This window comes from Amblyomma mixtum, chromosome 8 (assembly GCF_055824585.1).
Source record: "Amblyomma mixtum isolate Tamu chromosome 8, ASM5582458v1, whole genome shotgun sequence".
In the NCBI taxonomy this organism is placed as follows: Eukaryota; Metazoa; Arthropoda; class Arachnida; order Ixodida; family Ixodidae; genus Amblyomma; species Amblyomma mixtum.
The window spans coordinates 16,806,916-16,824,921 of record NC_143019.1 but is presented as its reverse complement, the minus strand read 5'-3'; the positions used below and the strand labels follow the sequence as shown (position 1 = coordinate 16,824,921).

Here is an 18,006-nt window from a genome sequence, read left to right as displayed (position 1 = left end):
GACAGAGTAAAAGAAATAGAAAAACGACAAGCTAGAACACACCAGGTTCTGGCACGCATCGTAGTTTCTTTGTATAGTGGACACCGTAGCGTAAAAGCCCATCGGCATTTCACTTTTCAAACGAAGCGCAGCCGTTTTAACGAAACGCTGGGCCGCGGTTTCGTTTTCTGTACGGAACCAACACGGAGGACTTGGTTCTCGGAGCGGCGAGAGTTGGCGCTGCGTATTTCGCATATCGCTATTAGGCATGCACATGAGTACGTCGGATGGCTGCCCTCACGATTTACGCACAGATGTGGTTCAAGTGTACAGTTATCAGAATCATGTTCGTGTGAAGCATGCTTCGCGCAAGTCAGTTGGCTTCGGCAGCTCTGAGAGCTGTCGCCATACAGTTGGCACTGAAAGCAACGTCGTGGGTTTGGTATGTACTGCCCGAAGTGAAGTTTCATACAGCCGATTTCTACGGATTCTGGGAGTATATGCTTGATGCGAAAGTCAGGATGCTGTGTTTCGTGGCTATTTCTTGGTCGCCTCTCCTCATTTTTATTCTCTACACGTTAGTCACGTTTTGTTCCTCTAGTCCTTCAAGAAGTACTTCTGTTACATGCCTAAGGCCGTCGTCTGCGTTAACTCCTCGCACTGTGTTCAAGGATCGGGGTGGGTTGAGTGTCACAGGTGTGTCTCCAAAAGAGGTGACTTCTGCTTACTTTTCGTGCTGGTGGTTGTACAGGATTACTAGTAGGAGGTCACCGTTTGCTGGTTTTTTTATCTTATAGCCCTGGCCTATGCTATCTGTGAAAGTTCTGGTGACAAGAAATGGTGTAATGCATCTAGCTGTTCTTCTCTGCGTGTTCAGAGTGCACTTCGTGGAACCGTTCTAAGCTGTTTTGGTTATTTGGGAAGAATTTTGCTGTCTCGGTGCGCCCTCTTTTGCAGCGGAGATCGGCGTTAAAAAATGAGAAGCCATAAAAACGTTTTGGTGTTGAACAAAGGCGCGAGCCGCCCACCGCGGAGCCCAACATGGGGACTGGACAGGAGCCCTTAAAAAGCCCTACGCACGCCAACTGCGCACCACCACTGTAACCTAATATAGCGCGAAACAGGGTCGTCCGCCACACAATGTTAGCCCTCGCCGCCGGGAAAAAAGGAAAAACCAAGAAGAGAGTAGGAGATAGGACAGTTCTAAGAAAGAAGATCAGAACGGCAAGCGACAGCAGATCGCAAACGGCCAACTACAAATCGCCCCCCCCCCCCCCCCCCCCCCCCCGCCCCACTCTGAAGGGGAGATCGCACGACAGTGACCCTTCCGGTTGACGGCAACGTCTTAAGCGTGGGAAACGCTCGGGAGGACATAATTGAATGTGTTCTAGGAAGGCGCCGGATAGACCCGTGTAGAACTCAACTCCGGGGTCAGTTTAGTTTGTTTTCTTTTTAATTTTAAGAGAGAGTGTAGTGTGCCCTATCAAAGTTGTAGGGCGGGACGCGCGCTTCGGAGAGCCAATCGCTTTTGTGGAGATCGCTCTGTGCATCGTATTTTGGAACTGATTTGATTACTTTTTTTAATGTGTTTTGAGGAAGAGTTGATAATACGATCAACATGGAAAGGGGCAGCACGCATGCTTCCTGTATTTGAGACGGACTTCGAGGTTTTAAGCCGAGCCCTGAAGAAAACAAAATTAGTTTGAGAATTGGTTCTAAGGAAAGGAAATGATGCAGTAACTGCATCACACATCTCGGTGGACAACCCGAAAAGCGCCGCAAAGGAAGGAATAAAGGTAGGAGTGGAACGGAGGTAGCCTAAAAGCAGTGAAGAAAAAACTACTCATAGGTAGATACTAGATGTATGCGCTAAGAGACAAAGAGGGAAATGTCATTAGCAATATATATCTTTTAACCACTCAAAATGCCCTTCTGAAACTTGCATTTGTGACTATTTTAGATCTGACGAAGATGTATCTCGGAGTGCTTTTATAGCTGCATGCATGAAAATTAAACATATGTATGTACGTAAGCTGCATTTGTTCAATGCTCTGTAACAATTTCTTGTACAATTTGCTTTTGCCTCCCTGCTTGGACCAAAAAGGTCTCCAGTATCATGTAAATTAAATAAATAAAAATATGGATAAGATAGTTAAAGTAGCCAGAAACAATACTAGCCACGAACATAAACTTCGCAAATGTGGCGCTACATCCAAGCCTTCTTAATAAGACACAATCAACGGCCCAGATCCAACTCGGCACTATACCGTCACCTCCGTTCTCCCTCCCCAACCGGGGCACTCCACAAGGAGCTCTTCTCTCCCCCCTCTTATTTAATGCAACTCTAGCCCCGCTGGCCAAACAACTGACCAACATACCTGACCTCCACTCGGCAATATACGCCGACATCAACGACTGAAGGCTCCACAGGAGAGGCGCAAGACACCTTACAATTGGCAGTTGATATCATCACCTCGAACCTCACCAATATGGGCCTTATGTGCTCCCCGCTCAAATCGGAACTGCTGATGATCAGACCACTTCCCCGGGATCCACGCATGCACCTCCGAATGTACGACGACCACATACCGCTGGTCCCCTGGAGTTGGTCAATAGACTCCTTGGACTCCAACGTCCTTGACTCCATAGGTCCTTGGACTGCACATACAGGACGCTTTGGATGCAACCTTCCCTGTACAACTCCTAGAGAAGCGAACCAAACAAATCGAGGGTCTTGTCCACAGTGTAGCCACATGCAACCATGGACTGTCGGAGAGGGAAACCTTTAATATGACAGACGCCCTCATCACCAGACACGACTTTTCACGTTCCTTACCGCTTTCTCACAAGACAAAGCTGATGCTTTTATTAGAAAGGCAATAATCTCAACGCTCCGCCTACCACAGTCGCTTAGCACAAATCACTACTCTCAACGGGCACCTACAAAACTATCTCGGAACTCCACGAAGCCAAACGAGACAACCAGATACTTCAACTAACCCGCACAGAAACCGGCCAACATCTCTTACGGCATCTTCGCCAGGCTCCAATCTACCTGCTCACCTGCCCCCAACTATCAAATCATTGCACCTGACATCCAGGGTCCAATGCGCATCAAACCTCTACCCAGAAATGTGAGCCCCGAGCTACACGGGGCCAGACGCCAGGCACGAGCCTAGTATTACAACAAGCACTACAGAGGCAGACCCGACATGTATGTAAACGCGGCACAACGCACCCTACCGGGCTATTATGCCGCTGTCCCCGCCTACTATCGAGGATGGCACCATCGGGGCCGCAGCCACCTTCCCCACGGAGGCTGAAGGCGCGGCCATGGGCTTGGTGCTTATACACTATGCACAAGATCACAACATCACGGATATCTCCACCGTCTCCAAAGCTGTGTACCGTCACTCAGCAAAGCGTTATCACGTCAATCGCCCGACGCATTCTCGCATCAGGACATACGCTTACCCAAGAGATAACCCTCACGTGGGTTCCTGGGTAAGTATCGATCCCCGGTAACCAGCGTGTTCATACGCTGACTCGAGAACTATCCTTCAGGCCCCAAGAAGATGGGACACCCAAACCCACGCAGGAATCCTCTCGGGCTCTTCTCACATAAAAAAACCACTTATTACAAAAACAGGCGCTTACCCTCCCACCACCTCACCGTACACGAAATTCAAAATACAGTGCAGTCTGGCGGCAACTGCAGACATTCATCGCCACCACCCCACCTTGACCTCCCCACTCTACTCAACATGTGGGGCGGCCAAGGCACCCTCATACACAACCTGTGGGGGACGTTTTATGGGGGTTTAACGTCCCAAAGCGCCTCAGGCTATGAGGGACGCCGTAGTGGAGGGCTCCGGAAATTTCGACCACCTGCGGTTCTTTAACGCGCACTGACATCGCACAGTACACGGTGTGGGAATGCCCCCAACCGATGGCAGGTCCCCCATACCCAACCGGTCCGCCTCCTCATGGAATGACATTCTGCTAGTTGCTCAACCAGCTAGCCAATCATGGCAAGTGTACAGAGTTCTCAGTGAAGCACAGACGCCTGGACTCTTGGTCAAGAACAAAGGATCCTTTTTGTTAAAATAAAGCTGTCCCTCCCACATCCCCACACGTGTCAAAGGCGATATGCTGGCCACGCCCAGGTAGCACGGAAAATTAGAACAATCTTATCAAAAATTTATGCAAGTTCAGTAACATTGTTACATTGAAACGTTGCATTAACTGTTAGAAATTAATATTTAAGTTTATATGTTACACATAAAAATTAGTTTAACACTGAACATAAATATTATTCCAATCCTGGCTTTCAACTCTTGTTATAATGTTAAAAATGAACAAATGATGGCAAACGCTGCAGCATAAACATATATTTAACGTTCCAAGTCAGCAATGTCTCCTTATTGTTTATTAAACATTATTATATTTGAATCATAACTATAAAACACTGCAGATATATTTCTAGCACCGAGTCCCAGAACACTCTCCACTAATTTTACAGTAAACATGTTTTTCAACTAGCAGTGCTTCGCGCAACTAAATCTCTTAGATTGTGCCCGCCATAGGTAACATGCTCAAGCAGATTATTTTGTTAAACTGCTTATTATCCTTTCGCTACTACCACTCATGGGACACCTCTCAGTAATGGGCGTGTAAGCTTGACTCCACTGCATGCTTTCGGAGGTAAGTACATTCTAGTCGCATGTTGTGCTCTACTGTGGAGACGAAGTGTCGCCTTCGTTGCTGGTCCTTGCAAAGCGTTGATTAAATTGTCACAATGGTGGGCCTGCATACTAGTGCAGGGTTGCTTCATTATTTTCGACAATATTACATTTACGTTGTTATAATGTTTAATTAATGTTAGAAAAAGTTTACTAGGATGTTCATCTGTAACGTAAAGAAATTATTAAAAAAGGTCATTAAGAAAACTTAATTAACGTTTGACCAAAAAAAAAATGTCACATTGGTCTAATGCTTCGGTGCTACCTGGCAGGCAGAGGGAACTGAGGGTGATTTTTAGGACGCCATAGGTAATGACGATCAAGTGCCTCGGTACTGATCCGTCTACTGCCGAAGCACTAAAAAAAACTGACTTTGCGGTAAAGAGAAAACGTCACGGTCATTCACCAGAACTGACAAGCCCCTGCACGCCATAAAACGTAGTAAAGTTTGCAACGTGGCTCAGCATAGAGTTACGTAACGGTTACAAAATGCAGGCAGGTCTGTAAATGTGACTTCCAAAGCAAACCATTTCTTGGGTGAATTAACTTTTGCCTGCGATCATCGAAAGAAAGTCGACATAGCAGCGACAGTGACTCGTGTACCATACAGTCGTGGGGATCCCACGCTGTTCAAGCGAAACTCTGAACACTGTTGCCACAGACGCCATGAACGGACACCATGGCGCTCACTATGTCTTGAAATACTCAAGTTATAGGCGGAGCTCCAATCACAAAGCAGCGGTCGCCCGGCGGTGTCGGAAAGTTATACACGCAGCTGGTACTAGAAAGTGCATGGTCTTCTGCAGTGTCCATCACGACACATTCAAGCGGTGTCTATCTAACAAAAGGTAAAAACAGGGCTAATTTAACACACAGCACACAGAAAGGCGGACAGGACGGGCGCTGTCGTTCGGAGCCCGTCCCGTCCCGTCAGTCTTTCTGTGTGGTGTGTTAAAGGTGCACCGAAGAGTAATCGAAGCTAGTCTTTTTAGCGCGGGAACTCGATCTACACGTTCCGAGCATTCATGGAAACTTCGAATTATTGTCCTGTGCGACCGATTTCCGTAATTTAAATCGGATTAAACGTCCCGGCTCCCACCTTTTTTTGAACTCGCCACAGACTGTAGGAGGAGTCAACTAACGCGTGAAGTGCCTTTCAGGAGGTCGTGTGGCGGCTTCGCTTTCGCTTGTATTTTGTTTTTTAGGTTGCCGTGAATAAATTACTCCAGCCAGAGGCTATATAGCCGCAAATTAGGCCCACAGAAATAAAAATACGCGCGGACTCTTTGCTTTCGCCGACTGGTACGTATCATTCCGCCGATGGCAGAGCGGCAAGCCGCCACGGAACTGGTTGAAATATCGGTTGACTCCTCCTACCGTCTGCGGCGAGTTCAAAAAAAGGCGGGAGACGGAAGTTTAATTCGATTTAAATTGAGGAAATCGGTCGCACAGGACTATAATTCGAAATTTCTAAGAATTCCTAGTACGTGTAGATCGAGTTCCCGCCGTAAAAAGACGAGTTCAGATTACTATTCAGTGTACGTTTAAATTACAGCTATATTTACTTTTTCCTAGACAACGCTCCACCAACTAACCTTGCGACCGCGTAGCGCATACCGCTGCATGGTCGACGTCGAATGCAGGCGCTGAACTGCATGCTGAGCACGATAATACGTAGTCTGGCGATTTGCAGGCGATCACTTCGGGCCTAATTCACCTAAAATAAAGTACTCTAACGCTGTGCAATGCCTCAAGAAGGCTGAGTACAGCACACATCAGCATAGCTAGTCATTAGGTTTCTCAACACTGTACCGCCATTTTTATTATTGGCTGGCGAGTAAACGAACCTTACACCAGTAAAAAGTTGTTGGTGCCTTTCGGCCTAAGCGACAGTGAACCTTCATGATGCGCTGGACTATGCAACCGCTGTAGGAAAACAGCCAAAAAAAGTTTGTTTATATGTCATGTACTGGGGCTGTCTATAGCACTCTGGGAAGTCCCGGACAGGTGAGCAACAGTTCGCCTCACAGCCGACAGATTTGGACCGCCAAAGCGAGCCACGGTGCATGGCCCGGATTCGAACTAGGCAGGCTGGACTACATACCGAGTTTTTCACTTAAGAAGACCTGCGAGTTTTGAAAATGGGCTTTTTGAGCTACACGAGCGCTTTTTCAGCACAGCATTGTCCGCAGTGTAGCGCATCAGAATACAGTTAAGAAGTACTAACTAGTAGGATGGTAACTGATACAAAAAAATTGTGAACTTTTAATTATTACTGTTAGTCTCCTTATTTACTGATAGACATGTGGCCCAGCGCAAATAATATTAGAATTGAAACGCAGCTGCTCTCCGCGCTATGGCCCAACATATTTTGGCTATTTGGACGAGCACTGCAGGGGTTGCTTCGCCTGCAAGCTTTTCGAGAGCGCGTGTATTTTGACGCGACGTAGGCAAAATTGTTGGCAGCGAAAGTAAATGCTTTTGGTTTGGTTTATTGGGGTTTAACGTCCCGAAGAAACTTAGGCTATGAGGGACGCCTTAGTGAAGGGCTCCGGAAATTTCGACCACCTGGGGTTCTTTAACGTGCACTGACATCGCACAGCACACGGACCTCTAGAATTTCGCCTTCATCGAAATTCGGCCTCCGCGGCCGGGATCGAAAACGCGTCTTTCGGGTCAGCAGCCGAGCGCCGTAACCACTGAGCCACCGTGGCGGGGCGAAAGTAAATGCGTTTTCGAAAATCTAAAAACTGGCATGGATATTACTCACGAAGGATTTCACGCATCTCACTAAATAAAACTGAGCAACAACTGCAAAGTTTAGTTAACCAGCCTACATGTTAGCATGTTTTAGCAGTACTGTGATGAGCTATACCGCTGACAATGCTATGCAGATAAAAAGCACTCTTCTAACTGAAAAAGCCCATATTAAAAAATTGCTGAACATCTTAGGTGAAACATATATGGTGTTTTTGGCAAAGCCCGTATACATACTTCTCTGCGAACAGTTTCTAACATTGCGAAATCATAAGTGAAAAAAAAATGGCAGTGGCTTAGCTCTGGTTAAGCCTGGATATACAAGCGAAAAGCTGCAGTTATGCTTTGCTTGACGTCATGGCTGTCGCAGTTCGCGCACAATGCACTGGGAGCACCACGATAACGGTGTAGGCAAGCGCGTTATATAGCCCTCCTTGCGCATACGTAGTAACTGTGGTAAACACGCGGCTGCAGCGAAAGGTCAAACGGTGTCGAGGAGGCGAGCGCGCAGTAGTAGCGGCGGTGAGGAGGCGGCGCACATGCGCAGTAGCGCGCGGCTGCGCCGAACGGTCAGGCGGCGGAGTAGGCGCGGCTGCGGCCACCTGCGCCGCGCGTGACGTCGCTCGGTTTCGCGCATGCGCAGCTGCGGCAAATCTTGGCTCCGACGGCTCACGCTAAGCGCGGCTGTAGTGCGGGTAGTGAAGCTTTTCGCTTCAAAACTGCGATATTTCGCCAGCCTTCTAATCACGTCTGGCGCGCATACGCGAGTCCTGGCGAAAGACGATTGCTAAGGCCGCGCGTCGGCGGTGATGAACCTGAATGGTGACTGTAAAGATAATCGCAACAAACCGCTACGTAGATAGGCGAACAAATCCCGATAGCATTGGAACTTGGCAGCGCATCGTGTCTGCGACAGCTTGGCATGAATCTGGTCCTACTTCTTGTTGTGGCCGATCAAAAGGTATCAAAAATAAAAGAACGCGACTAGTTAATGAAGATCTGTGCGATACGATCATGTATGCCGGAGCCGAATAGTTAGGAATTTCACGCCAAGGGCTTTTTTGCGACAACGTTACGAAGGTTTTCTGCTTCTGCGTACACATTGTGGCTAATTACAGGGCCGCGTACTCTGTTGTGCGAACGCAGAGCGGCACATCAAGCTGAGGCAGGCAGCCGGCAGCACAATGCCCTCCACGCAGTTCAACAAAATGCCCACCCCCTCCACACAGTGCCAACAAAATGCCCTCGACATAGTTCATAGTAGCGCAACTTGAGTGGGCTGAAGTTTCGGCGAAACTTCGGGCCCCCTCGTCAATGTATGCGTGCCAGTGCAATCGATGCAAAAGACGGAGCATTCGGGCCGATGCTAGCCAATCTCGTGCCTTTCTATCACCTAAAAAATGAAGGCTTCTAAGGTGTTACGTAGTGGAACGGCTCTTTCATTCTTTAGAGAACAGCGCTTTACCGTTTCTCGTGCACCTTGACATCCTCTCATCCATTTCCCCCAGTGCAGGGTATCGATCCGGTGTCCTCTTCCAGTTAACCTCCCCACATTTCCTTTTCTCTCCTAAAGGAGAATGCTTAAACCCACTGGTACGAAAGTTCAATCCCTGCGGTACCGGGAAAAACAGTGCTTCTAATTCCTTAATCTGCAGTAATCGCTGAGCGACAACTTCGGTGCTTACTTCCCTCCCAGCTTTCTAGAAGAGACGCTCGTCTCAGGGCGTGCCTTTGACTTCTAGATCAGCGATCACCTCTCAGCTACACATCATTGCGTGCTGCCTATCGTTGCTTGCCAGCTGTGCCCTAACTTCTAGACCAACAACAGACACGCGATCACCCCTCAGCTACACATGATCGCATGTTGCCTATCCCTGCTTACAGCTAGCTGTGCTTCTGCGACTGGCGCCAGAAATCACTCCGGATAAAAGTTGTTACGCTATCTTCGTAAGTGCGTTCAGCGCATTTTCTACGCTAACAGAAGCTCGAGTATTTCAAAACTCGCGAATCCAGCAGTGCGAGTAGCAGAACGGACCGATTGTAATCGCACTTACCGTTCTTGCTGCCGCGGATGAAGCTTTGGGAAGGCATCGTCCATGCAAGCCGAGTTCCCCCTTTGAAGGGGCGACGCCGAAAACACCGCACTTCGTTGACAGGCTGGCAGCAGTGGTACCTTTGCAGAAGTTCGTTGTTTCGTTATTGAAGAGGTTATCCGCCGTGTTTAGCGATGGACAGGCGAACAGGTGGCACAAACACGACGTTGTCAGGCGCCGCGGTAATAGCTGGGTTCTTCAATTCTGGTCCGACTCTAACTTGACAATAGTTTCAAGGACCCAATTAATGCAGGGCTTCAGGAGACATCACAGTTCGACGAGCGAGGCAGGAAGGGTTTCATTAGTTCACTCACTCAAGGTCAGTTTCCAACAACGTCACCAATAATTAAGATAATTACACCCGAGCACCACTGAAAGGGCGCGGCCATGCTGCCGCCGCATCGCTACTGCCCGGTAGACTTAGGCCTAATATCGCGAATTCTCGCCCGCCGTGCCGAGAACAAGCGGGTGTGACCTTATCTTTTGCCTTACTTCGCACGTGTTCCATCTGAGGCTACAGCAAAAACCTTTGTTTCTTTTTTTTTAGGCGGCGATCGCATTGTTTCACCTAAGTTTTAGGCTCTCGCCCTACCGCGCTCGACTGACTTTTTTCAGGCTGCTTCATGCAAGTGCAACGTCACCTATTCACCCCGATAGGAGAGACGGCAACGGAATAAGGCAGGTTATCGATGAAACCGCGCTCACTTGAACGGGAGCCTTGGAACGTTACCATTATATCACTAGAGCATAAACAGTGAAGGAAAGCACATTGCGAATATTGTGGATATTGCGAATGTTGCGAATATTGCACATTGCGGGGTCAGTGCCAGAGCACCCCTTCCCCCCCCCCCCCCCCCGAAATTTTCTGAGTGCCGCATCTCCTCTCTCTCACACACCTTTCGGCCTTTTTATTTCGCCGATGCTATTTACACACCGCATCGATATATTAAAATGTAAAAGCAAAAATAAGAAGAGTGTCGGTTTATTCCTGAAAAGATCGATGTATGTACTACGTTGTCGTGGCTCTAGAATAGGAAGCGGAACTTATTGCTGAGAAGAATCACACCTCTTCGCTAATGCACGAAGTATGGCACTCCTTTTAACAGTAGGCACCGTTCACCCGATTAAACATACCTTTTCACGTCAGCCTACTTTTTCATCCTTTGCGTTGTCCTCAAATGATCATAAACTATTACGAAAATAAAAAGTGCTTTTTTTAAGCGCCTCTGCGGCCGGGCGCAGGTTTACATGCATGAAGTATAAATTTTGACAAATACCATTCGTTCGCAGTTGCTGACTTTGCTATTGAGCAGAAGCTCTTGTGTTGTTGTAAATCACATGAAAATAGTTGAAACTGCCGCGACTTTTCGTTTTTTACGTATGTTCTCTGCGAATCAAGTTCACGCAATCCTGTGTGCACAAGTATTTTATGTAGAGATTAGAGTAAACGAAACGACGGACCCTTCGGCTTTATGAAAGCAATTAAAAGTATTTTAACTCTATGGACTACGATACTCTTTGGGCGCAGGCTTTCTTTTACTTTTCTACCGACGGCGAATGACACCCTCGAAAAATATTTCTGGCTACCTCTTGCACTCTTGCCATGGCCTTGGACTGTACGCTTCCCATGCTTTTGAGGGAGCTATAACCAGGCCTGCTGGAGACAGATCCTCCGCGCAATCCCAAATTATGTGATCCAGCGTTGCTAGTTCACCGCAACGCTGGCAGTAAGGATTTACTAGATCAGAAATATATTCGCACTGATCCATGAATTTGGCAGCGACCGTGTCTGCAGTCGCCTCCCCGTGGTGGCTTGATCTCGGCTCAGCGACGTATTCGGGGGAGGCAGACTCGCCCCTAAGATCTCTGTAATAACTCACAATGGCCTGGCAGCTGTCCAGCGTCTCAGTTCGCAAGGTCCCCGCGTCGGAGTCTTCCTCACCAGCACGGCTGACAAAACCTCGAGCGTACTGGCGAGCGGCCCCTTCATGAGCCGGGACCCAAACCAGGCCAATAACTTTCCTGCCTTTTGGCATCGTGGTACTCGGTGGCGGAGATTCGCCCTCGCCCAATGTTGCGGAGGACCGTCTTGTAATCGCAAAGAATGGTGCTGGCGCCTTCCTGAGTAATTCCTAGCGTTGTAGTATCCTCTTCAGCCATCCCAACTCTGCTCGCGTAACTGCCGAGGCTACTACCTTGCGGGAAATGCTCCCAGCGGAGACTCCACGGTGCTTCCATCCCCCGAGTATTTTTCTCTAAGGAGCTGCGCCTTGGCCCTCTCCGTCCATCGTGACGACCCACCAGCACATTCTTACCCGATGGGCACTGAACCTCCCATGGACGTCCTGCAGACATCCTAAACATCCGCAGGACATCCATGGGACTTCCAATGCCCATTGGGTAGGGAGCGCTCCGACTCTAATGCATTGACGGATTTCTACCGGCAAAACTACCCGGTCGAGGTAGTTTCCGTCCCTAATATCCTGAGACGAGTCCCGCCTACGTCGTCCGAAGCCTCTGTTCATGCGACGTCAGCTCAGTTACTACATGGTACTGTGCACCCGCGGTGCCGCAGTGGAGGTCTCCGGAATAATTTCGACCACCTGAGGATTTTTAACATGCAATAACATCGCAGAATGCGGGCGCCTTCCGCATTTCGCCTCCATTGAGACGCGGCCGCCGCGGTCGGGTTCGCACCCAGGTACTGCAGCACAGTAGCCGAGCGCCTAACAATTGAGTCACCGCGGCGGGTGCAAAGCAGTCACCGACAAAGGCGTTCCAAACAGCGGACACGTAAACCGCGCTAAGCCTTTCCGCGCATGTGCAGCCCCTCGGCACTTTGTAGCAGCATGTATCAGATTTAATATAAAGGCGCAAGTTTGCGCAATCGCCGCAGCATTCCCACCACTGACTTTTTTGTTTGCCACTACAAGTAAATCATTATATTTAGCTCTGATTTGCTAGATATATTTTTTTTTAAGTTACGACTGCCACCACGGTAACAACGCAGTGACATCACGTCCACAACTGGGCGCCTCGATGGGGATACGAGTCACCCTAGTCCAGGACCAGCAAGATAACAGTTGCCGATATTGGTGACAGAAATAAATAACATTGTTTCAGTGATAAACCACTCTAGTGGTTTAAACTGGCTGTGTATGTGATTTCAGCGCTGGTGACAGTCTTCACTCCTCTAATGTAAGTCAATGTGCGAGGGTTTCCACAAAAGCCGCGGCAGAGTTTCGTGAGACGTACTCGCCGTCTGCTATCCCAGTGTTGCCATACTATTCTCACGAAACTCTGCCCAAAGCCGCTTACCAAACGGAAAGAAACGTTCCTATGCCCAAAACATAGAATTTTAAAATGTTTTGCTACGTTTCTCAGCAGCACAGCTGGGCTTACGTTTATGTTCGCGAGGAGCTTTCGGTTGCCGCAAAGAAACCATGGCCAATTTCAGCGCAGCAGACTGCGCGTGGCAGCTTATGCAATCGTTCGCCGTGGTTCGCCGTGGTTACTCGTTCGCCGTGCGACCACTCAACTTCTGGCCTGCGGATGCCCGATGGCAAATCTCAGCTCAGACTGAGCGAATTAACAGTGGCACTCGCTCGTGCATTCAAATTAGTGGGCATTTTTTCTTACTGAGATACACGTAATTCAGACGCGGCCAATTCGTCAGTTCGAATGAACCAAAAGCTCGATTCTGGCGAGTTCGAATTTTCGATATTCTAATTTGAGTTCAGCTAATGCAAACAAGGAAAATATTGGATGAAAGTACTGTGAGCATTGAGCTCCACATACAACCAATTTTGCTTCTTGAAATCAACCAAGCTGTACACTTTCCATATGCAGCTAATGCCTGTTGCTTAAAAGCTTATAAGCTCAAAAGTCATCCAGCAAAATGAAAACGGAAAAAGAACAATTCACAAGGTCACTTCAAAAGGGGTGCTGAAGTGGAGACAGTACAGGTGTTCAGAGTTAAATATTCATGTTTATTGAATAAAATAAAGAAATAAAACAAAAACAAGTCAGTGATAATGGAGTTGTTTCGGCTTTGTCTCCTGATCAGTGACACGACGCACAAAGATGGCGTCGTGCGGTTTTTTATGAATCTCGCCCTGTTCGCAGAGGAATGAATAACCAACAGCGAGCCATCATGGCTAAAGGCCAGGGATGCAATGCTCGATGGGTACTTGTGGAACTGACAGAGACGCTTCTTGTTGAAGCCGTCCCAGATGTTCACGTGGCCGTCACTGTCTCCCGCCGCAAATGTGTTGTATAAGTTGTGGAATGCGTTCACAGTTGCGTTCACAGGGTAGATGAGCTCGATGCCATTGCTGTCTTTGGCACGGTGACACTTGAAGGCGTACTTCTTCTGCACTTCGGGGTTTGGATCCAAGTATTCAATAGCCACGCGCCCTGTGTAGAACCATACAATCAGCAACTGGTTTGGTTTGGTTTATGAGGTTTAACGTCCCAAAGCGACTAAGGCTATGAGAGACGCCGTAGTGGAGGGCTCCGGAAATTTCGACCACCTGGGGTTCTTTAACGTGCACTGACATCGCACAGTACACGGGCCTCTAGAATTTCTCCTCCAAAGAAATTCCAGCCGCCGCGGCCGGGATCGAACCCGCGTCTTTTGGGTCAGCAGCCGAGCACCATAGCCACTGAGCCACCTGATGCAACAAGTGAAGCCAGGACAGACAAGAGGGTCAACCACTGGAAGTACAGTGAGAAGTGCCCTTCCTGTTGTGTTCATTATTCTGACTGCTCTAAGTTCACTCTCCAGTGGATAGACAACTTGGTCGAAATGAAACAGTCTAATACATCTTGCCACCAGAAAACAAAGTTAGGCAAGTTGATTACTAAGAGGCTTATTATACTTAGCTAGTACAAGCTAAGCGCCCTAATCCAATGTTTACACAAAAACTCAGTGGCTTAGGCACTTAGCTGACGAGCACCACACCACGGTTTCAATGCTCATATGCATTTAGCTAGGGACAAAAACCTGATGGAGCATTTAAGCCCCGCCTTCAGGGTATGATGTGATAGCGTAAATGGTCCCTTCAGTGGCCTAGGGTTTTCTTGGCATATCACTTCACAGCCATGGAAACTATTCGTTCCTTCGCCATCATGTAAAGCTTAACCTACACTTAAGAATTCCTACGCCATCATGTAACGCTTAACCTGAACTTAAGAATTACTTCGCCATCACGTAACGCTTAACCCACACTTAAGGATACAGTGCAATAGCATTACTGATACCTCTCGCACAAGTAGTCCTTCTCTGTCGCCTAGGTTCTACCTACATGACCAAGTATGCAATATTGGCCATTCCCTACTTTACATTTATTGAACGGAGGAAGTCCTCCTACCGATCCTGGCACAGTGGAGGAGCGGTTAAGTGATGTGCCACTGCCACAGAAGGTGGCTATGTTTGGAACAGCGGCTGTTTCAAACACAGCCACTGGTGGGGTTTCTGAGATCCAGGTTGTGATAACGTCACAAGGTCACGTGACTTAGTGACAGGAGGGCCACCGGAATTTTTTCTCTTAATGCCGACTACACTGACAGCAGCATTTATGCATTTTAACAATATTTTGTTAAAATGCATGAATGCCAGTACACATTACACATTACAGCCGTGCGGCTGGATTTGAACCCGGATACTCGGCTCAGCGCCGAGCACGCTCACCACTCATCCAGGACTTTAATTCTGCTATTCAAATGCGCCTCGTGAGGGCAGTAGTAAACGTTCATCGTGTAGTCAAATTAATTTTAACAACTTTTAATATTACCCTCTCGGGGCACTAATTAACGAGTGTTTCTATTTCGTAGTCGCTGCCGAAGCACCCAGCTCGACTGTAGGAAGCTAGCTCAGCCTGCTTTTCTTTAATGCGTTAGCATTAAAACAGTGCTGCGAACAAAAACCTGTCTGTCGGCTTGTGCACGGTGTCAGTGAAAAAGGAGAGTAGGCGGCGCACGCAGCGCGCTGCAATTTAGCTGCAATGCAGCCTCGCATGATGTCGGTCGGCTCACGCGGCTCTTCCGTGGCGTTCGGCGCTCGGGCACCGACGGACACGAGTCGCGCGTTCCAAGAGTCCCGTAGTGTTTTGTGCGCAAAACTAATGCTACTGCGTTACTGTTACACGAATCCCATTGATCGCACTTCGTTCATTTTAATTAGGTGGAATTACAATGAAACATGGGATACATTCCAGTAGTGGTTTGGTTTATGGGGATTTAACGTCCCAAAGCGACTCAGGTTATGAGAGACGCCGTAGTGAAGGGCTCCGGAAATTTCGACCACCGGGGTTCTTTAACGTGCACTGACATCGCACAGTACACGAGTCTCTAGAATTTCTCCCACAAAGAAATTCAACCGCCGCGGCCGGGATCGAACCGGCGTCTTTCGGGGCAGCAGCCGAGCGCCATAACCACTGAGCCACCGCGGCGGCTCGAGTAGTGCAGCAGGGGGCACGGGGATCAGTGGAGGAAAAGGGAGAGGGGGCCTAGATGCGCATTAGCCCAGGGCCCCCACTTTTCTTAATCCGGCCCTGCCCGGTGTTCACCAACGAGTATCAAGATCTGACAGCTCTAAGGAGTGCTTGAATTTGCTCTTGACCTACTCCCGCGGGGCTCTAACAGCGCATCGAGAACATGGAGCTTACCAGTCCGCGGGTGACGATGTATGTAGGAAGCCAGAGGATGGGCACCGTCATGAGGATCTCAATCTACACCTGCAGGGTGGGCGGGCTCGCCGAGAACACCAGCAGGTCCACCGCGGTGGCCGCCAGGGCACCGATCACGCCTGCGTCATTCACGGCACCATGAAGGATAATTTTACCCGGCTCCCCACGAGTAAGCCTGGAGTGTTATTGCGATGGCAATAAAAGTGTCATCGGGGAAAAAAAAATTGTGCCATCGGTCATAAAATTATACCGCTGGCCGCAGGAAAACGACGTCACCAGAGCGAATAATTCCCGTTGGCTGGGGGAAATGACGTCACCAGACCTGGTCATTCTCGTTAGCTGGTGGTAAGAGACCTCACCAGACTGGGTCATTGGCTGAAGGAAGGTGACGTCACCACACCTGATAATTCCCATTGGCTGGAGGGCAGGGACATCACTAGACCAGAAGTGACGTCACATCCCTAAATATATCAACAGCTTGGTTTGGTTTATTGGGGTTTAACGTCCCAAAGCAACTCAGGCTATGAGGGAGGCCGTAGTGAAGGGCTCCGGAAATTTCGACCACCTGGGGTTCTTTAACGTGCACTGACATCGCACAGCACACGGGCCTCTGGTATTTAGCCTCCATCGAAATTCAATCCCCGCGGCCGGAATCGAACAAGCGTCTTGGGTCAGCAGCCGAACACCATAACCGCTGAGCCACCGCGGCGGCCCTCAACAGCTTCTAATGCTATCGAATTAAAAGTCAATGTAATTAGGTGTTCCTGTGCATTTTTTGCCTTCGTGACAACATCTGACTGTGCGAGTATATAAACGGAAGTGCGGGGTGTCGAGGGCTATCACTTCACCGTAACGGACCACCCACATTACTTTTGCGGCGAATACTGCAAACTTATTATTCTATACCTCAAAGTCTTGCTAATGATTTCGCCGTTAGATTATTTCGCACGCACTAAATTTCGCAAACCAAAAATGCAGGTCTCTATAAGGCAGGTCTCTCTATAAGAGGAAGGAGCGCACAGAAGGGCACGTAAACCCCAAGTACATGGACTGTAGTAAGTGCCCGTGGTGTCCATGCGCCAACCTCGCATGGACACCACGGGCTGTGGTGTCCATGCGTTACCGTTTTAATGTAGAGTTGTCAACCGAGTACCGTGATCTAAGGGTATACCTCCATTATTAATCAACTTAAACGTTGGAATTTATTTCTCAGCAGGCTACAATAGGAAAGAAATGGTCGAAGTACTGTGGCCATCGCCTACGTGCAAAACGCTCTCGCCATCTATTTAGAGCTGAGGAATGCCGGTAAGGTTTCTTCGAAGTTGAGCCTTTGGATGATGAGCTTTATAATGTATACTTTCAACCAACGTTTGGGGATGGAACTAGGCCGTTTATTCTGCCCAGAAATTCTCCCCTACAAAAGTAGGATTTTCATGGGCCTGCCTATGGGTAAGAACTATCCTGCCTATGGGTGAGAACTATTCAGCAGCCTATAAACTTCTCTCTGGAGCACCGGCCAATGGCAATTACCCGTGCATTTACGGAAGAGCTATAACAAACCGCCGTCCTGAAGATCGCTAGCCTAACCACCAGCGTCCATCCTGCACCCCGATTAGAAAGGTTATAAAGCTGGGCAAGTTGGTCAATTCACTGTGATATACAACGAGACAAGCCAGGAATAGAAAGGAAAAAAAAAGGACCATATGGTACTTCCGCTGTGACGTTTCCTATTCACTGCACCTGTGG

The 18,006-nt window shown here is 48.6% G+C and overlaps 1 protein-coding gene across 1 annotated transcript in view; it reads right to left on the bottom strand.

Moving 5' to 3' along the window:
* The window catches only part of LOC149331504 (uncharacterized), a 70,866-nt gene extending 61,209 nt beyond the window's left edge, over positions 1-9,657 (bottom strand). Inside the window, exon 1 of the mRNA XM_089557351.1 lies at positions 9,533-9,657. Coding sequence (XP_089413477.1) covers positions 9,533-9,569 — 37 coding nt within the window. The 5' untranslated portion in view covers positions 9,570-9,657. The remainder of the gene's footprint in view (positions 1-9,532) is intronic.
* Between the last annotated feature and the right edge of the window lie 8,349 nt (positions 9,658-18,006).